Genomic DNA, 23,846 nt, shown 5'->3' on the forward strand with positions numbered 1-23,846 from the left:
GACAATAGTTGTTCCTCACAGATGTGAGGTAGTATCTCACTGTGGTTTTGATTTGCATTTCCCTAATGATTTGGAGAGCATCTTTTCATGTGCTTATTGGCCGTCTATGTATCTTCTTTGGAGAAATGTCTATTCAAATCATTTGCCCATTTTAAAATTGGGTTGTTTTCTTGTTGAGTTGTAGGAATTCTGTATATATTCTGGATATTAATCTCTCATCAGATACATGATTTGCAAATATTTTCTCTCATTCTGTCAATTGTCTTTTCACTTTCTTTGATGCACGGATGTTTTAAATTTTGATGGAAGTCTAATTTGTCTCTTTTATTGCCTGTACTCCTGCTGTCACGCTTGAGATTGACTAATCCAAGATCATGAAGAATTTTTTCTGCTAAGAGTTTTATAGTTTTTGCTTTTAAATTTAAGTCTTTGATTCATTAAAAAAAATTTTTTTGAGACAGGATCTCACTTTGTCAGCCAGGCTGGTGTACAGCAACACAATCACAGCTCACTGCAGCCCCAACCTCCCAGGCTGAATTGATCCTTCTACCTCAGCCACCTGAGCAGCTGGGACCACAGGTGTGTGCCATCACACCCAATTTTTGTAGTTTTTGTAGAGATGGGGTCTCCCTATGTTGCCCAGGCTGGAAAATCAGGAGGTATGAGACCTTCAGTTTTGTTACTCCTTGCTCGAACTCCTGGGCTCAAGTGATCTGCCTACTTCGGCCTTCCAAAGTGCTGGGATTGTAGCTGTGAGCCACCATGCCTGGCTTCTTTAATCCATTTTGAGTTAATTTCTGTGTATGGTATAAGATGAGGGTCTAACTTCATTATTTTGTCCTTGGTAATTTTCCCAGCACTGGTTTTTTTTTTTTAAAGACCTCATAATTGCAGTTTATTGAATGGTCCTTGTCAAAAATCAATTGACTACATATGCAAGGGTTTATTTCTGGGCGCTCATTATTATTCCACTGGTTTATATTTCCGTACTTACACTGGTGCCACACTCGTTTGATGACTGTAGCTTTGTAGGAAGTTTTGAAATCAGGAGGTATGAGACCTTCAGTTTTGTTACTCCTTTTCAAGACCGTTTTGGCTATTCATGGTCCCTTGAGATTCCATTAAAATTTTAGAATGGGTTTTTCTATTTATGTAAAAATAGGCCCATAGGATTTCTAGGGATTGTGTTGAATTTGTTGGGTTTTTTGTTTGTTTCTTTGAGACAGAGTCTTACTCTGTCACCCAGGATGGAGTGCAATGATGGCTCACTGCAATCTCCGCCTCCCAGGTTCAAGGAGTTCTCATGCCTCGGCCTCCCAAGTAGCTGGGACTGCAGGTGCCTGGCACCAAACCCAGCTAATTTTTTTTTGTATTTTTAGTAGAGGTGGGATTTCACCATGTAAGCCAGGCTGGTCTGAACTCCTGACCTCTCAGCCTCCCAAAGTGCTGGAATTACAGGCATGAGCCACGACACCCAGCCTAAATTTGTATAATAGATCACTTTGGGCAGTATTGCCATCTTAATAATTAAGTCTTAAGATTGTCATCTTAATAATATTAAGTTTTCCAATTCATGAACATAGTTGTCTTGCCGTTTATTGAGGTATTTAATTCATTCATTAGTGTCATCGTATGAGTCTTCCATCTCGTTAGGTTGCTAAGTGTTCTAAGGAATTAACCTGGTGACCTAACAGTGCTGTTATAAATGATATTGTTTTCTCTTTTTTTGGAGTCATTTTTTTTTATTTCCTTTTCGGATTTTTCATTACAAATGTATGGAAAAAAACTGATTTTTGTGTATTGACTTTGTGTCCTGTGCTGGATTCATTTATTAGCTCTGGCCATTTTTTTTAATTTTATTTATGTGTGTGGAATCTTTAGAGTTTTCCACAGATAAGATCCTTCCATCTGTGAGTAAAGATAATTATATTACTACTCTGACAATTTGAAAGCCTTGAAGTAAGCATGGGCATCCTTACCTGCTTCCCCACTTTAGGGGAAAGAAAGCTTTCAGCCTTTCACCATTCAGTATGGTGTTTGTTGTGGGTTCTTTATTTATGGCTTTTCTTGTGTTGAAGATTTCCTGCTCTTCCTTATAGGGTCCAGCCCTCTAGGGTTCTGTGAGCCCTTTCCTGTTGGTGCGGAGACAAGAAACTGTAGAAATAAAAGACACAGACACAGAGATAGAGAAAAGAGTTTGGGCTCATGGGTCCACTGCCAACCAAAGCACAGAGACCTGCAGTGGCCCCGAGTGCCTGGACACTCTGACTTTTACTGAGTACAAAGCAGTGGGCAGGGAAGGTAGGGTGAGGTACTGGTGGTCGGTGATAGGTCAGGTAAATCATGTGTCTTGGAGATGGGAGCCCAGGACTTTCACGTAGCCGAGGCGAGGAGAAAACCTAATGCATCAGCGCTCTTTGCATATTTGTCAGAAATGTCAAGAACACTAAGATTATGTTACCATTATAATTATTATCTTTTAAGAAAAAGAGAAACCAGGTGCAGAAGCGGGGCATGAGAGTAGACATGGAACATGACCACCGAAGGCAGCATCACATAGAGACAGTTAAGCCCCCAGAGGTCTGCGGGCCTCCCTGACAGCCGCCAGGCCTTGCCACAAGAACTTGGAGAAGCAGAGTTTTCTCCTGACTTCCCCAGGAAGGAGATGTCTCGGTCATTTTGGACATCTCCTCCCCTAGCTGGCCAAACAGTGGGCACTTTCACAGCGCTGGCGCTGCTGCACAGCCAGCGTGCCGTCCAGCAGCCCTATGCGGGCGTGACAGGGCTTAGAGCATCTTGCCTTAGGACCACTTTGTTACAATGTCACTTCAGTTCCATGCTTCATAACCCGATAGTCATTAGTAAAATTAAAGGTTATATTGAGTATATATCTTTATGATTATAAGTAACTATAAGATTATAAAGGAATAACTGTACGCCTACATTTCTGATTCTTTCCTAAATCAATATGTATATGGGAACAGGCTGAGGCTTTAGACCCTTGCCCCGGCAATTGCAGGGTTTCTCCCTACACTTGCTAGTTTATTGAGTGTTTGTATCATAAAAAGGTGTTGATTTTACCAAATGCTTTTTGTATATCAGTTGAGATAATCGTGATTTTTTTTCCTTCATCCTATCAATGTGATATGTCGACTGATTTTCATATGTTGAAACACTTTTGCATTCTGGGATAAATGCCACATAGTAATGGTGTGTAATCCTTTTAACATGCTGCTGCATTTGCTTTGATAACATTTTGTTGAGGATTTTTGCATCGGTGTTCATAAGGGATTGCTATAGACTCAACATTGGTGTCCCCAAAATTTGTGTGTTGAAATCCTTACCCCCGTGTGATGTTATTAGGAGGCTGTGGTGGGTGATTAGGTCACGAGGGCAGAGCCCTTATGAAACATACCCCACAGAACCCCTTTGCCCTTTCTACCACATAAGAATGCAGCAGGAAGACACCCTCTATGAACCAGGAAGAGGGCCCTCACCAGACCAGGAATCTGCCAGGGCATTGATCTTGGACTTCCAGCCCTAACGGACCCAGACAGACATATCAGCCTGTAGTTTACTTTTCTTATAGTCCTTGTATTATGGTTTAAAGAGCCGTTTGTTTGTATGTTTTACAGGTAGAGGCTGTCTCTGATAAGTGGGAAGATGACAGCAGAAACCATGACAGTCCCTCAGACTCTGGCCCCCGGGTGTTGATTGGCTGTGTGACTTCCATGATGGAGGGCGCAGGCTGTATCAGTCAGACCACGTACTTCTCTCTGGAGAGTGTGTGTGAAGGTATGCAAAAGGGGTCTATGTTTTACATTTAAAATTAGGTTTTGTCTTTTAAAGAGTTGTTACAGGGCCAGGCACAGTGGCTTATGCCTGTAATCCCAGCACTTTGTCAGGCCAAGACGGCAGGATCACTTGAGCCCGGAGTTTGAGGCTGCAGTGAGCTATCAACCGGCTGCTACACTCCAGCCTGGATGACAGGACACAGCCCTGGCTCTAGATTTGCGATGGCTACACACATCATTGAAAGGATCAGCTTTGGGCATGCTTTGTTTGTTGAGAGCATTTGGGGATTAGAGTAGCTTTCCCAGGTACAGGTTTCACACAGAGGCATCTGGATATTGAGTGAACTTTGGGAGAGGGGACCAGGTCACTGTTTTGTTTTGTTTTGTTTTTTGGTTTTGTTTTTTGAGATAGAGTCTCGCTCTGTCACCCAGTCTGGAGTGCAGTGGCATGATCTCAGCTCACTGCAACCTCTGCCTCCTGGGTTCTTCTGCCTCCTGAGTAGTTGGGATTATAGGCGTGCATCACCTAGCTAATTTTTTGTGTTTTTAGTAAAGACAAGTTTCACCATGTTGACAGGCTGGTCTTGAACTCTTGACCTCAGGTGATCCACCCACCTTGGCCTCCCAGAGTGCTGGGATTACAGACATTAGCCACTGCACCAAGCCAGGTCATTGTTTAAATTTGTGCTCTCATGTGTTTTGTGTTCATTTGTTAAGTGCAGTCAATAATTTCTGAGTAGTAGTTGCTTTCATATAATTGTAATGATATGATCTAAGTTAGTGTTACAGGCATACTGAGGTACTATTTAAAGTGCTTTAGATGTTTTAAAATAGGGCTCAGGGATAATTTTGTACCTTTCCAAAAGTATGTATCCATTTTTTATTGCATTTGTTTTTGGTTGATCTGAGGTTTTGTTTTCATACCTAAAGAAAGAACGTGTGGTTGCCATTGACTAAGCTGAATTTGGTTGCTGTGCTCTTGCTGCCTATGGTGGTGAATACAGAGCCGGACTCCATTTTCAGTTGTGTTTCTTCCTCTCAAGGAGAGAGAGACCTGAGCATACATTGTGATAGGACAGGAATTGGAAAAGCTGCCTGGGGAGGTGCCTGCTGGGCTGAAGTCCACCCGCACAGCCCACAGCACTGCCTGTCAGAAGATGAATAAAAAGATGAATAAAAGCTTTCTGCTTTAAGCTTGGGGGCAGGAGGTCTGGGGGTGGCTCTGCCCACCAGGAAGCTGCTGAATCACTCTTTGACCTTGGTTTTTCGTTTTTCTGTTTTGAGATAGAGTTTTGCTCTTGTCACTCAGACTGGAGTGTGGTAGCCTGATCTCGGGCCTCCCGGGTTCTCCATCTCCCAGGTTCAAGCAGATCTCCTCTTCAGCTTCCCGAGTAACTGGAATTACAGGTGTGCGCCACCATGCCCAGCTAATTTTTGTAGGTTTAATAGAGACAGGGTATCACCATGTTGGCCAGGCTGGTCTGGAACTCTTGACCTCAGGTGATCCACCCACCTCAGCCTCCCAAAGTGCTGGGATTACAGGCGTGAGCCACCACAACTGACCTTGACCTTGGTTGTTAATCCTGGGATCCCCCAGGATGAAATTGATAGGTGTCTACTGGGATTTTAGAATCTCTGTGCAGCCAGCGAAATGCTCGGTTCTGGGGAAAGGTGCCTGTAATTGTTAAGGCCACTCAATCCTGCCAACAGGAAGCCCCTCTAAGGGGCCTCACCAGGAAATGGCTCAAGAGGAAGAAGACCAGAAATGTTTGATGTTCTGGTTATTGATGGGGCAGAGAAGAGAAGGTTTCCCCTGAGGAATAAAGATGAGCAGGAATCTGGAGCCTAGGCCAAGGGATTTTCCAGTACAGGAAACCTCCAGTGAGGCAAAGTCAGGTCCTCCTGAGACTGAGAGAGTCACTTTCAGAGTCATGTCAGAATTGCTGTGAACACAATCACAAAACCTAAGGACCACAGCAAAATAACTTTTTTGAAAGAGAAGATACAATGTGCAAAAAGGATGATACAGAGAATCTAATAGAGAGGTCAGCAAACTTCTGTTGAGGGCCAGGTGGTGCAGCTGTGGGCCTTGCAGGTCTCCTTCAAAGCCCCTCCCCCTGGATGGTGGCACCACATAGCTGAAAGCAGACATAGCTGAACTTGAGCAAGAGGTGTGGCTATGTCCCCGGAAAACTTTGTTTATAAATCCTGGCCTAAAGGTGACAAAAGGAAGAATGATGCTAAATTTTTCATTTACTTTGGGAGAGTCAGAAAATGCTGTTTCCTACTTGACATTAATTCAACAAATATTAGAGTGCTGACTCTGCCAGACACTGCTTCAAGGAATTAGCATTTTGATGGGAGAGAGAACAGACAATAAGCAAGTAAACCAAGAAAAAGCATCTTCTGCTCTAGAGCAGCCGTCCAGGGTCGTGTGGGAGGACTGCGGCGGGTGGTTTGGAGTTCCTTCCTGGGTGTAGCCTTGAGGCTGGGGCAAGCTGAGTGGGTCACAGGTGTGGGGGGAGGTCCAGGTGATGCCAGCTGGCCTGGGTCAGGTTCTGTCCTAAACACAACCCTCTGAGGTTACCTAGGTGAGGTCTGATACACAAGGGCAGCAGAGGGGAACACATGGTTATAGCATGGGAGGAAGCAAATGTGGATAGCATGCTAGGACACGTGGCTGGGGGAGGACACCATGCTTGTGCATGTTTGAACAGCGTCGTCCCCCCAGCCCTTGCCTGCAGAGGTTTATAGACAACACATGTGAGATGGGAATTCTTAACATCAGTGGTGGGGCTCAGGTCGTTTTGTACACAAATGTCTGGTAAACCCTCTGCCATTTGGGTGAAGGCAGCTAAAATGGAATTGGGCACTCACCTAAAGCTCAGTTTCTCACCCTCAGCGCTCTGGGCTGAAACACCCTCTGTGATGGGGCCTGTCCTGGGCACTGGAGGCTGTTTAGCAGCGTCTTGCCCTGGCCATGTTATGACAACCTAGAGTGTGTCCGGATGCCACCAAATGGCCCCTGAGGACAGAATGGCTCCTGGATAGGATCCACTGGCCTGAAGGTGGGGTCTGAGCTGTGGGTGTGTATTGGCTCCATCCCGGCCCTCTTCATTCCCAGCTGAGCACTGGGTAGTCCTGTGATGAGATCGAGATTTCTCAGGTTCTTATTGTAGTCTGTGTGGCTGCAGCACCCAGTGCCGTTACACGTCAGGGGATTTTGTTATTTTCAAATTATGCTAGTTTGTGCATCTACTTACAGTGGCAGTCCCCAAACTTTTTGGTACCAGGGACCAGTTTTGTGAAAGACAATTTTTCCGTGGACCAGGGAGGGAGGACAGTTTCGGGTTGATTCAAGCGCATTACATTTGCTATGCACTTTATTATTATTACATTGCAACATATAATGAATAATTATACAACTCACCGTAACACGGTATCAGTGGGAGCCCTGAGCCTGTGTTCCTGGAACTAGTCAGTCCCATCTGCGGGTGATGGGAGACAGTGACAGATCATCAGACATTAGATCATCATAAGGAGCCACCTAGATCCCTCTCATGGGCAGTTCACAGCAGGGTTCCAGCTCCTGTGAGAAGCTAAAGCCCCTGCTGATCTGACAGGGGGCAGCGCTCACACTGTCTTGTAAGCAGTGAGGAGCAACTGCAAATATAAATGAAACTTTGCTTGTTACCCCCCACTAACTTCCTGTTGTGCAGCCTGGTTTCTAGCAGGCCACGGACCGGTGCCTTCTGTCTATTCTCCCCACGCCTGCCCTGTGTGGCAGGCCTTGTTCTTGGTACTTGCGGAAAGCACCAGCAGAAATTTGCAGGGGCAAGGGAGTGAGTTTGGGAGGCGCACTCCCTGCCTGGTGCCCTTTGGAGGCCTCTGTCCTTCCCATGAGGCCACGGCGTCTCACAGCTGGAGCTACAGCCAGAATGACCATGTGGTTTTGCCTCTAAACTGGTACACGTTTGAGAAGGAAAGGGGATGTTAGAATTAAAATTAGATCATTGGTTTTTGAAATATGTATTGGTTAACAGAGGGATTTTATTATGTTAGTGGACTTTTAAGGTAGTATTCAGAAACTATAAGAAAAACAGCTTGGCATATTAATGTCATATTGATTATCTGGATAGATATTATATTCTTGGTACATATTAACATACTTAAATATTTTAGCATCTGAGACATATTTTTCAATATGATCTTTCTCTTATTATTTCATATAATTGCCTGGTGTCTTCTTCAAAGTTGCATTTTATGGTTGATGAATTTGAAATTGAAATTGTAAACACCTTTGATTGACTCTTTCATCTAGGCATTTTTTTTTTTTTTTTTTTAAATACAGGGTCTTCCTCTGTCACCCAAACGGGACTGCAGTGGCTCAGTCATAGCTCACTGCAGCCTCAAACTCGTGAGCTCAAGCAGTCCTCCCACCTCAGCCTCCCTAGTAGCTGGGACTACATGCATGCACCTCCATGTCCAGTTAATCTTTGTGTTTCTTACACAGACGGTTTCACTGCGTTGGCCCGGGCTGTTCTCAAGCTATTGTGTTTTTAATTGAGGAAATATTAATAAGCTCAGAGCAAAATCTGTGAAATGTAAGACATTGACAATTCTATGTTTTTTTCTATTGAAATATATTACTATTCCAGCCCAGATGTTTTCACAGATACTATCATTTTGCATCGATTCGGAGACGATAAGTATTTAAACATTTTTATAAACCGACATTATCAAGTAAGTTTGTCTCTGTCATTCTTTTCATGTGTAGGCCTTCTCAGTGTCTCAGGGCCATTCATGCCATTACAGAATATCAGCTTGTCCAATTTTAAAAAGGGCTTCATTGAAAGATTCTTCTGAAGGTTTGAAATATTCTCAAGTCCAGTCTTAGAATTTCAGCATTAATCTGTGGATTCCATTTGAGCTCCTGAAATCTGATTGCTTCATTTTCTCCATTGCTTTTGTATCTTCCTGTTCATCAGCTTTATTTTCAATAACTACAACTTGTAAAAGGCATCAAAAGCTGAAGATTTTGGGTTCTACATGTATTGAATAATTAAAGATTTTCAGCTGATTTGAACAAAGTATAGCCAAAATTTAGATACCTCGCTTAAAAAGAAAGTAAAAGGAGCATCATCACAGGACCTTTGGTTGATTTACAGAATGGTTCCTCAGGTTCAAGCACTGGTAAGATCCAGGTGGTGGGAGCAGCAAAGAGAAAATGAGGGCTGCCAGCCCCGGCTGGTCCGCATGTGTCTCACTGTCATGAGCTCTATCACAGGAGTTCTGCATGTATGCATGTCACAGAAGTTCAGGTACATGGATGTGCTTGTCTTCTGGCTGGCTGCATCCCCAGGCGTGTCTGGAGGATCATATGTGCGCCACAGTCATCCAAGTGCCTTTCTGCTGCCCTGGCTCCCTCATGCAGGGTCTCATTTGTGCTGTGGTACTTTATTCTGTTAACATCCTCTTTTCACTGTAGAAATACATACTTTTATCTCTAGTGTTGAATTTCCAAACTTAATTTACAGTAGCATTCACCATAATGTCAGATATTTCTTCAGTAGAATGGTCTTCTGAAATCTTTACTTTTGTTTGCTTGTTTTTGTTTTTTAGAGACAGGGTGTTGCTCTGTCGCCGAGACCGAAGTGCAGTGGCACAATCATAGCTCACTGCAGCCTGGAATTCCCGGGCTCAAGTGATCGTGTCTCAGCCTCCTGAGTAGCTGGGACTGCAGGTCCTTGCCTCTATGCCCAACTAATTTTTTTTTTTTTTTTTTTTTTACAGTTGGGATCTCACTGTGTTGCCCAGGCTGGTCTCAAAACTCCTGGGCTCAAGTGATCTTCTCGCCTCAGCCTCCCAACATGCTAGACATCTTTACTATGATGCAATGATTCTATTGGGGAAAAAAAATTACTTGAATTTGTTTAACTTTTTTTTTCTTTAAAGTAACATTACAATGTATAGAACTAGTACATTAATAGCTATTGCTTCACTTTTCATTTACATCGAGGGAAATTTAGAATAAAAATTGGCAAATTTATGTTAAACAATTGTGGAATAAATGAAGGCATGGTTTACTAAATGCTGTATAAATGAATCTCCATAGTTGCATGTATTAAATTGTGGTTTTTAGGACATGGTCTTCTTAAAATACCCCCGACCTTGAAGTCCATGCCCTAGCATATTTTAGTGTCTTCTGTTTTCACATGGACAGTGGTTTCACCGTGGCTCACGTGTTGAATATAGATGTCAGCTGATATTTGGGCTGTTACATGTTCATTACCAGCTTTTTGGAAAAACAAAGTCAGTGTTCAATTATACACTTTCTCATAGAGCTGCCAGAGTGCATATTGCAAAATAACAAAAATATTTTAACTACCTGTACAATGGCAGACCTAGGCAGACCAGCTCTCTGTTCTATCAGCACTGCTCAGCCTCTTCATGTCACTGACCCTGCAGTTGCCCACCAGCCGCAGGAGGCCCAGCAGTGACTTGTGTTTGGCAGGCCATAGCTTGGGCCTCCCCACAGCTCTGTGGCTCGCTGAGGGGCTAGCTGGAGCATTGAGTGCTTCCCTCACACTGGAGCGCAGGTGCCTCTCTGTCCCCGAGCACCCTGGGTGTGTCCCCAGCAGGGAGGTGCCACAAACACTGCAGGATGGGGGACGGGGCATGCCACCTGCCCCCAGATATGCCACATGGGGCGGGACTGCCATGAGCTTGCACACTGCACCTTCCAGAGCCTGGAGGTGTGAGTTAAAGGCACCAGCTCAGCCCATTTTATTGCAGTGGTTAACAATAATACTTCAGGGTTTTTTACGGCAAAATTTGTTTCTGACAGTAGTAGAAGGTGCCTTTTTAACATTCAAATATATCCTCAGGTAACGATAGAAATGATTTCAGTGCATCACAACCTCAGAATAACTTGTGCACTTTAGCACTACCGTGGCTTTTTCCCCGGGGCGGTTTTAGGTTTCGAGCCCTGCAAGGGGGACTGGGTGGAGGCTGAGTACTGGATCCGGCCTGGCACGTGGAGCAGCGAAGCCACCTCAGTGAAGCCGCTGAGGTACAAGCGCGTGGACAAGGTAGTGTGCCGACGAGTGGCTCCTCTCTCTGCTTCTACCATTCCTGCCATCGGGGGTAATTGGCACAGCCCAGAGTTCTCCTGCATGTGTTGGGAGCCCGGAAAAATAAAGCTTAGTCATGGCCAAAGAGGAATGTGTCTCCCTATTGATGATGCTGTATTCCCCTAAGGTAACAGCGTGTGCTTACGTACTTAAATCCTAAAGCATGCAGCTTACCGACAGTACTGAAATGTTCTAAGGAGAAAGGTGTGTTGGGGAATCGTGGGACGAGTGGTATGGGATGTAGAACTTGAGCTTCCTGGTGCAGCTGCTGGGCTTTGGGCTGACTTCGGCATGCGTTGGAGCTGTGCCCTGACACGTTGTGCAGCACCTGCTTCTAGTGACACTCAGCTCTCTGCTCCCAGGTCTGCATCTCTAGCCTCTGTGGAAGGAACGGGGTGATAGAGGATAGCATCTTCTTCACCTTGGACTCTTTGAAACTGCCAGACGGGTACATACCCCGGAGAGGCGATGTGGTCAATGCAGTGGTGGTGGAGAGCAGCCAGTCGTGCTACGTCTGGAGGGCGCTTTGTTTGACCCCAGTGAAGAGGCGGTAAGAAAATACTTTTCTGGCCGGGCGCGGTAGCTCATGCCTGTAATCCCAGCACTTTGGGAGGCAGAAGCAGGTGGATCACCTGAGGTCAGTAGTTCAAGACGAGCCTGGCCAACATGGTGAAACCCCATCTCTACTAAAAATATAAAAAGCTGGGCATGGTGGTGCATGCCTGTAATCCCAGCTACTTGGGATGCTGAGGCAGGAGAATCGCTTGAACCCAGGAGGTAGTGGTTGCACTGAGCTGAGATTGTGCCCCTGCGCTCCAACCTGGGCAACAGAGCAAGACTCTGTCTCAAAAAAAAAGACTGTCTTTTGGAGGCTTCCAGCCATCTCCATGGTTAACTGAAGGTGGAGTTAGGGGTCCCTCTTTATCCTTCATCTTATATTGGTGATTGCCATTTTTGGTGGATTTTCTCTTTTGTTCTTTCACATTTTGACATTTAAAAATGTATTGGACATAGTTGGTTCTTAAAATTATCTATTTTCCTGCATCTGTGTTCTGTGTGTCAGACATGATGAGGCTTCCCTGAGCTCCCTGTTTGCATGCTGCCCCAGCTCTGACCTGCTCCCTCTTTGCCTGCCTTTCCTCCTGTAAACTGAAAGGCATCTAAGACAGGTCTCAATCAAGCTAGAAGTTCATTTTGCCAAGGTTAAGGACATGCCTGGAATGAAAGACCACAAATCCATAGAAACAATCTGTGGTTCATGCCTTCTTCCAAAGATGATTTTGAGGCCTTCAGTATTTAAAAGGGAAAAGTAGGCTGGAGGGAAAGAGGGTGTGGTCACAAGACTGAGTTCACCTTTGCAAGAAGAAAGGAAAAGGAGCAGGGAGGGAGAGTGGGCTATGTAAATCAGTGCTTTGATGTAAGATGAGGTAAGTGGAGTAGCTACCTGTGGAGATGTTGAACCTGGCCTCTGTAGCTCTTGGCTTAGGGACAGCTTAGGGTGGAAGGAAAGGCAGCTTCTTGCATGACTCAGCTTCCAGCTGAGCTTTTTCCTATTGATGTGGTGAATGGAGTCCCAAGTCTTTATTTTATTTTCACACTCCTCACTCACCACCAGTGAGCTTCTGAGACATCTCCTCCATCTTTCCGCTTATGTTTTATCCTGGTTGAATGTAGGTTCTGTCTGGGTAAAGCATCTGCTTTCCCGCCCCTTATCTAGCGCCTGGCTGGGCTTCTGTGTACAAACAGACAGCCGTGTGTGAACTGAGCCCCAAGGGTGTGCGGAGCAGTGTGCCCCGATAAGGGAGCTGCCGGAGGGTGGACTCAGGGCTGTGGGGGTGTTGTGGGACAGGACCTGGTGGGTTCTGCCTCCTAGGCCCGTCGCCCCACAGCCCACTGGCAGATGGTTGTTTGGCCGCTCAGAGCCCAGCTTCTCCTCCCCACTGGACCCTGCTTTCCTTTGGGAGGGTGCCTAAGGCCCATCTCGAGGAGCATGGATGTTGCATGCACTGCCCTCACTCCCTCTCAGCACAGAGGCCCGGGATGCATAGGAACTCTGCTTTCAGCCTAGTCAGGGGAGCCTGGTGGTGCCAGGAAATAAGACAGGGCAGGGTTTCTTGATCTGCACCTCCTCCCTGTGTACCAGTCGGACTCCTCAGGCTTCCTGTCCGTTCTCTGACCTCATCCCCAGGTAGAAGCTGCGGCGTCTCATTCTTGCCTGAGGACTGGTAAGCATGGGCCTGCAGTGTGGCCTGGGCCTGGCTCTGGGATTCACTAGTGCCACTAAGGAAACACTACAGCATTAAACCTGTGCTTTCCTCATTCTTTTCCTTAGGCTAGAAATGCTTGAAAAAGACCTGTTTCTGCCCCAACAGCATTTCCCCACTGAGGCCTCCTGACCGTAGAATAGAAGCTGCTGGGATGGGTGAGCCAGGAAAGCCGGGGTGCCTGTTTCTCAGCTCGTGGCCATTTGTGGGGTGGCTCGTCTGCACTCTAGAAGCAGTGTGCCAAGCAAGCTCCTGCTCTCAGTCCCACGGCCTTCGCATGCCAAGAGCTCCACAGCTTTTCCCGTGGGGGCTGAGCCACGGGCCTGGCAGTCGCATCTGATGACTCCTTCCTGCAGAATCCCCACCGTGTCCATCAGCAATGCTGTGGACTCTCTGCCCCTCCACCTCCCTTGTCATGCCTGGACACACAGAGAAAGGAGAGCCGGACAGGCTCCTGCCAGGAGGGGCTGCTCTGTAGCTGGGAACTTCACTGAGTTTGTAGCAGGGGCCAGAATTTTGGGCAGCCATTCTAGAGACCCCATTTTCTTAATGGCCCCACAGATTGGGAAGTGGCGTAAGGCAGGTTTAGCTTGTGGAAAGAGCTTGTGGACAGGCAGGGAGGAGAATCAAGCCTGCAGTGTCAGTAGAAGAAAGGGAAATAAATGGGTTCATTTTCAGGGAAAGGTAAAATCTCACTTTCTCATTTCTAAAGAGAAAAACTGGCCAGGCACAGTGGCTCACACTTGTAATCCTAGCTCTTTGGGAGGCCGAGGTGGGTGGATCACGAGGTCAAGAGATTGAGACCATCCTGGCAAACATGGTGAAACCCCATCTCTACTAAAAATAGAAAAATTAGCCGGGCTTGGTGGCACAAGCCTGTGGTCCCAGCTACTCGGGAGGCTGAGGCGGAAGAATCGCTTGAACCCAGGAGGTGGAGGTTGCAATGAGCCGAGATTGCACCACTGCACTCCAGCCTGGCGACAGAGCAAGACTCCATCTCAAAAACAAAAAAAAAAGAGGAAAACTTTTCATTTCATTGTCTTCAAACATGTCAAAGCAACAAAACTCCTTCCAAAGCAAGTTTAGTGGATTCCTAATAGGCAAGGCCTCCCTCCCTCCCCTGAGCCTTGGAGGTGGCTGGAGAGGAGTCCAAATGCTGCCCTAACTCTGTGCTCTGAGTGGGAGGCGGGGGAGCACTGGGGAGCATGTTCAGGATACCTATCTCAGGCTCATCACCTGTAGCTGTTCCCTGGGCTGCTCCCTTTTCTCTAGACTTTATGGAGTATACAGTTTTCTTTCCTACGATTTACCATCCTTCTTAGAAACCCTAAGTCCTGTGGAAGCCCTGCCTGCCCCCACCAGCAGTCTGTCCTCAGGAGCAGTGGCAGGTGAAGATGGGACAGTGCTGCTGCAGAGGGACACCTCTCTGGGGCTCTTTTTTCAGAGACTTCACCCCCATTGACGAGGCTGCTCAGTTCTATGGAACCATTTTATTGAAGAACAAAGGTGATATTGAAGTTACACAGTTGACACATTTTGGAACCCTAAAGGAAGGAAGAAGTAAAACCATGGTGATCTGGATAGAGTAAGTTTGCTGCTGAAACATTTTATATAAAGCTACATTAATGGCTTTTAAACTGTGATTTAATAATTTCTGTAAAAACAACTTTACTTTGGCTGTTTATTTTTCCCTTTATGAAAATCTTTTCAAAATTTTCTACCCCAAAATATGCTTTTTACTTATATTCATAAGGGTATTTGCAGTCACCATTTCCTAGACTGAGTTTTGTGTTTTATGATAACTGAATATTTTGGTTTTAGAAATCCTGGCTGTGTTCATGGTTAATTTTCTTTTTCTAGGAATAAAGGAGACATTCCTCAAAACTTGGTCAGCTGTAAACTGGCTGGCTGGGATAAATCTAAACAATTCAGATTTCAAATGCCGGATAAAGACCAGACGTGCCCCATGGTGTCTTTGGTTTCTGTTCCTGAGAAGGAAAATTCATCAGATGAAAATATTAATTCACTAACTAGCCACACAAAAAACAAAACCCCTCAGATGTCAGAGAGTAGTTTGGCGAACAACAGAGAAATCTCTCCAGGTAGCGGACGTTTCGGCTGTCACTGTGTAAGGTCAGGCGGGCTGAGGGCTGTGGGGTTGTGAGCTCTGGAGTGGGCGGTGGGGCTGTGAGCTCTGGACGGAGTGTGAACAGCCGGGGACAGAACACCCAGCAGCTGTGGTGCTTTGTGTGCTGAGCTCTTCTGCTTCGGGCCTTCTCCTCTTGCTGATGAGGTTAGGGAGAGGGACAGAAAGCAGCTTGACAGATACCAAGAGGTGTTTCAGATGGCAGCCAGCTTCTGAGTGCTTCTAAGCAGGGGAAGATTGCCAGGCACTCTGGGCCACACCAGGCACTCTGGGCCACGCAAGGCAGGCCTTCTCTTCCAGCACTGGGATCGTCTGCAGTCACAGCCCTCTCCTACTCCAGCTGCTTTCACTGTTTCTGTTTTTCCAGCCACCATCTGAGGCTTTGTGCCGTGTTTTTGTGTGCATCTGTCTTTGTGAGTGTGTGAGTATTCATTTCCGCTAAGCATGCCAGCACTGTTAAAAATAATTTACCTTTTTGTCTAATTTTGTATTAAAATTTTATTTCCCAGGTGATTACACCTATAAAGGAGAAAATGGAGAAAAAGACAACATTCTATCAAGGAAGCAGATGACAGAGCCTGAGCCTGGGGGGCTTGTCCCTCCAGGGGGAAAAACCTGCATTGTGGTCATATGTGATGCAAAGTAAGGGCCTGGAGGTCTGGAGAGAGCCACCTTTTTAAGTTTCTCTGATACATCTAGGTTGGGTGTTATAAAAGGTAACTCCTTCGAGGTGGGCTGATCACCTGAGGCCAGGAGTTTGAAACCAGCCTGTCCAACATGATGAAACTCCACCTCTACTAAAAATACAAAAATTACTTGGGCCCCTGTAATCCTAGCTACTCAGGAGGCTGAGGCAGTAGAATTGCTGGAACCCAGGAGACAGAGGTTGTAGTGAGCCAAGATTGCACAACTGTACTCTAACCTGAAACTGAGCAAGACTCTGTCTCAAAAAAAAGAGAAAAAAAAGGTACTCCTGACTGTTTTGATGTGACAGAATCCTGAGAAAAACCACTGGTCTAGAATCTGGATACCGATTGTGACCCACTTAGGGCAATGGACTCTGTAACTTCGCACCACTCATGAGGGTCCTCACCAGACAGCCTGACTCCTACTTTCACAAAGAAAACAGGGCGTCTCTGATGATCTCTGAGACCTGAGCCTCGTGTGCTTCTGAGTCCTTCTGTTCTGAAGCATCACATCAGCTCCTCTTCACTACCTTGCCCGTGTTCCCCATAGCCGAGCCCTGGGACCTCAGTCCATCTCCATCCTGTCACCTGGGCATTTGGCCAAGGCACGGATAGCACAGTGTGCTGAGAGAGGGGCAGGGACAGCCGCTTCCTAGCTGGGATGCCAGGATACCACCCTTGAGCCCCTGTTCTCCCTGGTGTGCTTGACTGCATCAGCTGACCAGATAGGCCCTGTCCTCCAGCTTCCTATGTCCCCGCATCCCTGCCTGAGCTGCCTGAGAGTACGTGGTCACCTTCCAGCTGGATGTCTAATTCTAAATCTTTTAAAAACTTAAATCTGGTTAAATCACAGCTTATCAACATCAAGCTGTGGGTGGCAAGTGCACAGTCAGCTGTGTGAGGTGCAGCCAGCTTCAGTGCTTTTTTTTTTTTTTTTTTTTGACTTTATGACAACATAGAAATATGTTTTTTAAAAAAGCCATGGGTGGACACAAAGTATAGTGTTGATGAGACAGCCCCGGTTAGAGCCACAGCAAGGGTTGGGCAGGAAATGCTTCAGACACAGTGCCTATTTTTGGTCATGTCATACAATTCTGACTTAAAGTTGGGAATATCGAAAATTTTTCCTATTCTTAAGTGTAAGAATTACAAGAAAGACTATTGTAGATGCTTAATTTATTTTTTTAGTTTTTATTTTTTTTTGAGATAGGGCCTCACTCTTGCTGAGGCTATAGTGCAGAGGCATGATCACAGCTCTCTGCAGCCTCCACCACCCTAGGCTCCCACCTTAGCCTCCCGAGTAACTGGAACCACAGACATGTGCCACCATACCTGGCTAATTTTTGCATTTTTTGCGAAGACAGGTTCATCCTATGTTCCCCAGGCTGGTCTCAAACTCCTGGGTTCAAGCGATCTGCCCGCCTCAGCCTCCCGAAGTGCTGGGATTACAGGCCTGAACCATTGCAGTCAGCCCATAGATGCTTAATTTTATCTTGCGCTTATTTTAGAAGATCTCCTTTTTCTCTGTAAAAATAATTATTGAAGACTAAAGATGACTGTTTGTTAGCTCTGTCACTTTTCTTGTATGTACAAAGGAAAATTGTGTTGACTCTGCCTATCTTATTTATGACTAAAACTAAATTTCATTTTGTTTTTTCAAGAAATCCTGGCCGCTGCAAGGAGCTCCTTTTGCTTTGTTTTTCAAATTTCCTAATTGGGCGATACCTTGAAGTCAGCGTTATCAGTGGGGAGGAGTCACTAATTGCTGTCCGTGAACCATTTTCTTGGAAAAAGCCTAAAAGTTCCCAAGCATTAACATCTGTAAAACCTACAATTGTTGTGACCACACAGAAAAGGTAGCATAAGTGAAAGGAGTGTGTCTGGTCTGGCAGCTTTGTCTGTGAAGGAAAGTGGATATGCGCTGGCAGGCAGTGGCTGGGGAGGTGACAAAGGGGGTGAAGCTGGGGTTCGAGCCTCCTTCCATGATTGTATCTGGGGGATGGGGGCACATTTCAATGGAGCTCTAAAGGTGAAGGTCTGTCTCTACAGCTGCCCAACAGCAGCGTGAAGCCCAAGGAAGGTGGCCTTCACTCCCCCAGACCCCACTCTGCCCTGGCAGTTCTCAGGGCAGCTCTCAGAGCAGGCTGGCCTCACCCAGCTTCCGCTACCTCTCCCGTCCTGACGAGGCCTTGGTGTGCAGTGCATGGCGTCCCCATGTCGCTTGTACTGGGGGCAACAGGATTGTGGGGTCACCCAAAGCCTGTTTGAAGATATGGTACCACTTAAGAATGAAGTTACAAGGGGCAGGGCATGGTGGCTGATGCCTGTAATCACAGCACTTTAGGAGGCCGAGGCAGACGGATTACCTGAGGTCAGTAGTTCAAGACCAGCCTGACCAACATGGTGAAACCACATCTCTACTAAAAATAAAGAAATTAGCCGGGCGGGGTGGCGTGTGCCTATAATCTCTGCTACTCGGGAGGCTGAGATGAGAATCTCTTGAACCCAGGGAGCAGAGGTTGCAGTGAGCCAAGATTGTGCCACTGTACTCCAGCTTGGGTGACAGAGGGAGACTCCTTCTCAAAAAGAAAAAAAAAAAAAGCGAAGCTAGGAGAAGCAGTGTGTGATCTGTTACTTGTGGCTGGGGGACATGTGGACCACCCAGATTTTAACTGGAGTAGTCTCAGGAAGGCGCTTCACGTTCACATGTTCGCTTCTGTAGTAAAACCAAAAAGCCCTGAATAGCCAGCTTCAAAGTATAATGACTTTGCCCCTGGTAGTGTGACTTTTCCTCCACCAGCTGTGATAACTGACGGGTTTGAGCTCTGCTGTTACCCCAGAGCGCCCTGAGGGTGAGACGGGTCACTTTTCCAATGTTGGAAAATTCTGAATTTCTTTTTTTTTTTTTTCTTGTCTACCTCTCACCTGGAGGAAAATTGTGAATTTCAAATCACGTGTTGCCCCAGTGACAGTTCAAGATGAGGGATTATGGACTTACTACTAAGTTGCAGACTAAAGGAAAAACCTGCTAGCAGAGAAGAATATCATGTGGTTGTTTACCTTTGAAGGTTAGACCATTGTTTGAATCACAGCACCACCACCAAGAAGCTGTGTGACCTTGGGCAAGTTTCTTAGTCTCTCTGAGCTTTATTCTCATTTGTAAAATGATAGTCCCTGTCTCATGTGGTTTGAAGATTGAGTAAGGTCAGGCAGGTAAAATGTGTAGTTTCCTGGCACAGAGCAGTTGCTCAGTAAGGGAATAAGCAGTTGTGGTCCCTGGGCACATTATTATTGAGAAGGAGGGGCTCACTGTCTGATGCACTAGAGGATATTGCTATGACACTGGGTTTCTGAGAAAAGAAGAGCTTTGTATTAAAAAACCAACCCCCAAGGAGACAGGATCACGCTCAAATGTGTCTCTCTGTGCTGGCTTTAAGGCGGTAGTTTTATCAGAAAATGTTTAGCAGGTGGACTCTGGGATTAGTAGGTGATTGGTGGAAGGAAAATGGAGGTCTGGAAAGGCCTTGGGTGTGCGCAGTTACCTCTTCATTCCACCTCACGGGTCACATGTGCCAGTTCAGAGGGAGTTAGCATGAAGCACACGGTGGGAATCCAGGCTGGGACATCAGCAAGTTCTGCACAAACTCCAGTGGTCCATCTTGGTTCCAGCTAATCTCAACCAGTCCTTTGATGTCATAAGCAGAGGGAGCCTCAGTAATTGGAATTGCTTCTTCTCTTATCACCCATCCTACAGGCTCAAGAATTTCTGTTGGTCATTGGTTCCTTTAACTCTTTGGGGCACAGTTTCTTTATTTCCATTGACCTTGATTGAGATGGAGTCTCGCCTTGTCACCCAGGCTGGAGTGCAGTGCACAATCTCAGCTGACTGCAACCTCCACCTCCTGGGTTCAAACAATTCTCCGTCTCAGCCTCCTGAGTAGCTGGGTTTACAGGTGCCTGCCACCATGCCCAGCTAATTTTTGTATTTTTATTAGAGACAGCGTTTCACCATCTTGGCTAGGCTGGTCTTGAACATCTGACCTTGTGATTGCCTCAGCCTCCCGGAGTGCTGGGGTTACAGGCGTGAGCCACTGTGCCTGGCCTGGGACACAGTTTCAACATCAAGGGGCTGTAGGGATGTAACCCAGAAAAGGAGCAGGAAGGTCCCTCAGCTGGCCAGGCAGAGCAGAGTCCCTGAGGATCGAGTTTTAATTGCAGGAGCCTTGGAGGGTCCCTGGTTCTCATCTAGTGACATACTAGGCAACTTTCTAGTTATCATTTGGCTTAACACAAAGTGAAATACACAGAGTGACAGCCAGAAGGATTTTAACCCTCTGGTCAGTTACTTCCCTGTGAATATTAGCATGCTGTGTGGGAGCGTCTCTAGAACAAGGACGTTAGTTTCCTGCCAGTCAGGTTGGTGACCCAGAGTGCCTGGCCCGGGTTGGCTTGAGCACACCTGCAGCACCAGGTTTCTGGACTTGCCCACAGGGCATTGGCAGGTACCGGCTTCTAGAGTTGTCCATCCATGCCGGCCATCACAGGCCCTGAACGTTCTGTTAGGACCCCTGGTGCCAGGCAGCTTTGGCTCTTAGAACAGTGTGTTCACTTAGCAGATCTGTTCTGAGGGTCTCTGTAGGCCAGCACCTTCCCAGTCAAGTTTCCAGCCACACATCATCGTAGCCACAGTTTGTTAATCCAACGTGTCTGTTGAGGCCATGTGGTTCTGTTAGCTGTTCAGGCTGTTTACCTAAGCCTGCAATGGTCATCCTAGTTTCCCTTTACTTTGTTTATATTAGTAATCAGTGCTTTCCAAACCACCTCACGCATGAGCACTGACATAACCCTCGCCACAAACCATGGGGAATGTCTTCACCCCATTTCTCCTGTTGAGGGCTGAGCCAGTGGAACCCAAATTGAGATGGCGATGAGTGCAGTAAGGAGAGCGGCGTGCGCTTCTCAGGTGAGACTGCACTGAGACGGAGAGCTGGGAGGCGGTGAGGGAGAAAGACCCAGCATGCCTGTTCACTGGATTCAGGTTCATGGACCTCACTCTGACTTTCTGCTTCCCTGTTCTCTCCTGGTTTCTCCTCCCCCGTCTGTCCCTTTTCCGTCGTTGCTGTTGCTGCATTGGGCTTGCCTGCAGAGCAGCGATGTTCTTCATCCTGAACAAACTGAATTTCCCCAGAGAAACCACAGGCTGGGAAACAAAACAAAAACAAATCGAAGGCAGGAGCCAGACAGAGCAGCCTTCTCCTAATGCGTGCTTGGCAGGGATGGGCCCGGATGGGGTCCCGATGACAAATACAGTAGGAAGAGCTCAGCTCATAGAAGGTTAAAAACAGCTGTTTTCAAACTCCTGGTTCCAGGAGACTGGGGGGTCCAGCCCTGTTCCCTTGCACTTGCCTGTTCACAATAGTAGAGCACCTTGTGAGAACTGTGCGAGGAAAGGATCCCAGAGCTAAAACGACAGCTTCAAACCTCTGCCTTAGACCAGCTGTTCAGACACCAGCTCTTTCCAGTGAGGGGATGAACTTTGGTCTTCCTAAAGTAGGAAAGGATGTCTGGATAAGAATGTCTAGTGAAACCTGGTTTTAACTTGTGAACTTCATTTTTTAAGGAACTCAAGACGACAACTTCCAAGTTTTCTTCCACAATATCCAATCCCAGATAGACTTAGAAAATGTGTGGAACAAAAAATTGACATCCTGACTTTCCAGCCGTTACTTGCAGAGGTAGGAAGTGTCTGATGGCGTGTGGGGTGTTTGCATCTTTTGACACTCTTGTTTTTTGACAAAGCCAGGAGGTTCCTTCTCAGGTTCAGACCTTCATCTGGCTTGTTTTCTTCACAGGTAGCTGGGATAATGAGGGTCACTGCCTAGCCCTGAAGGATGAATGATCAGGGATGAGGCACCTTAGTACTCACGCTGCCGGACCTGCTGTGCGCCAGGGGGTGGCGTCCTGCAGCCTCACTGGGTCACACACGGGGCCTTTGTGGTCTGGAGCAGAAGAACTGAGGGATACCTCTGCCATCAGCCCAGCCTCTCTCGCTAGACTAGGCAGCCTTTGTTATGAGCAAGAAGCGTTCCAGCCTCTTAACATCACCCTGACAGAGCCAGCAGGCCAGGGGTCCGGGGGAGGAGAACCCAGGTCCCCACCCGCATGGGAGACAGAGGAGCGTGTTCTGAGTGAGGTGGCTGGAGGAGAAAAGTCCAGGAAGGAAGAAAAGTCTGAAATTTGGTAGTTTGAGGGGATGACATTGCCCTTTCTCCAGGAGGGCTTTTTCTGTAGGGGTTTGAGGTGTTCTGAGAGCCCCCAGCTAAATTGGAGTTCTAGTGCCAGAGCAGCTGGCAGCCGTGTCCCAAGGAGAATGAAGGGAGTGGGACCTGGGTGTTCACCATGCACCTTTCAGGGGATCCTTGTTTTACCAGGAAAACCGGCCGATGCCTCATTACCTCGCCCATGACCAGGGCTCCTCGCACAGGAGACTTACTTATACTGGCAGACGTCCCAGTGGCTCCTGTCGGACCTGTGCCCAGGTTATGCCTGCCTGACCTGGCACTGGGAACCCAACATTGTGTTCCCAACACCAAGGGTTCTTGGGATGGAAGGTGCAAATTTAGTCCACTGCCATGATAGAAACAAGTTCCAACACGTATTACTTACAGATCCTGGGCGGGGAGGATGCCATGAATCAGGAGGGCAGTCCTCTCTTCCCCCAGTCACTTTGAGTTTGCAGGCAAATGCCTGAATGGCTCATTGAAAGGAAGTGACAGAAGAAGCTGGACCTGGGTCTGCTGGGCTGGGGAGGTGCTCCTCAGTTCCTTCGCAGGGCCACCGATTTCACGTTTGATGCTATAGCTTGTAGTAAGTTTTGAAATCAGAAAGTGTGAGTTCTACAGCTTTGTTCTCTGGCAAATTTTGTTTGCTTTTCGGGATCTTTCATGTGAATTTTAGGATGCATTTTTCTATTTCTGCAAAATACATCATTGGAATTTCTTTCCCAGAGATGAGGTCTCACTGCATTGCCCAGGCTTGTCTCAAATTCCTGGCTTTAAGTATTCCTCTCACCTCAGTCTCCCAAAGTGCTGGGATTACGGGCATGAGCTACCATGCCCAACCTGTCACTGGAATTTTGATGGGAATTGCATTGAATCTGTAGATTGCGTTGGTTAATATGACATTTTAACTATTAAATCCTCCAGGCTGTGAACATGGAATGTGTTAACATTTTTTTAGTTCTTCTTTAATTTCTTACAGCAGTGTTTTGTCATTTTCTCTGTAAAAGATTCTCACTTCTTTGGTTAAATTAATTCTTAAATTGCTGCTGTTGTAAATGCAATTGCTCAGGTAGTTTCCTTTTCCTGAAACATAGTTCTTGTTTAGAAATGGAGATAAGTTTTGTCCTTTGATTTCGTATCCTGCTACTTTGCTGAATTTATTCATTCTAACAGTTTTTTATGTACTCTTTAGAGTGTTGTGCATATAAAATTATGCGATCTACAAACAGATAATTTTACTTCTTCCTTTCCAATTTAGATGCCTTTCATTTCTTTTTCTTGCCTGATTGCTCTGGCTAGAACTTCTAGTACCATGCCGAATAGCTGGGTGAAACAGGCATCCTGCCCTCGTTCCTGATCTTATGGGGAAAGCTTCCAATCTTTCACCTTTGAGTATGAGTCTGATGTTAACTGTGGGTTGTTCATGTATGACTTTTATCATGTTGAGGTTGTGGTTTTCTTTCTTTCCATCTTTCCTCCTTCCTTCCTTCTTTCTTTTTTCTTTTGTTTTCTTTCCTAATTTTTTCTCTTTTTTTTTTTTTT

At 46.4% G+C, this 23,846-nt stretch overlaps 1 protein-coding gene across 1 annotated transcript in view; it reads left to right on the forward strand.

The window, feature by feature from the left end:
- The window catches only part of MOV10L1 (Mov10 like RISC complex RNA helicase 1), a 68,198-nt gene that overhangs the window by 6,233 nt on the left and 38,119 nt on the right, over positions 1–23,846 (forward strand). Inside the window, exons 3-9 of the mRNA XM_037730097.1 lie at positions 10,773–10,885; positions 11,290–11,477; positions 14,636–14,776; positions 15,052–15,293; positions 15,847–15,979; positions 17,685–17,879; positions 21,644–21,758. Coding sequence (XP_037586025.1) covers positions 10,773–10,885; positions 11,290–11,477; positions 14,636–14,776; positions 15,052–15,293; positions 15,847–15,979; positions 17,685–17,879; positions 21,644–21,758 — 1,127 coding nt within the window. The remainder of the gene's footprint in view (positions 1–10,772; positions 10,886–11,289; positions 11,478–14,635; positions 14,777–15,051; positions 15,294–15,846; positions 15,980–17,684; positions 17,880–21,643; positions 21,759–23,846) is intronic.

Source organism: Cebus imitator, unplaced genomic scaffold (genome assembly GCF_001604975.1).
Source record: "Cebus imitator isolate Cc_AM_T3 unplaced genomic scaffold, Cebus_imitator-1.0 Scaffold329, whole genome shotgun sequence".
NCBI lineage: Eukaryota > Metazoa > Chordata > Mammalia > Primates > Cebidae > Cebus > Cebus imitator.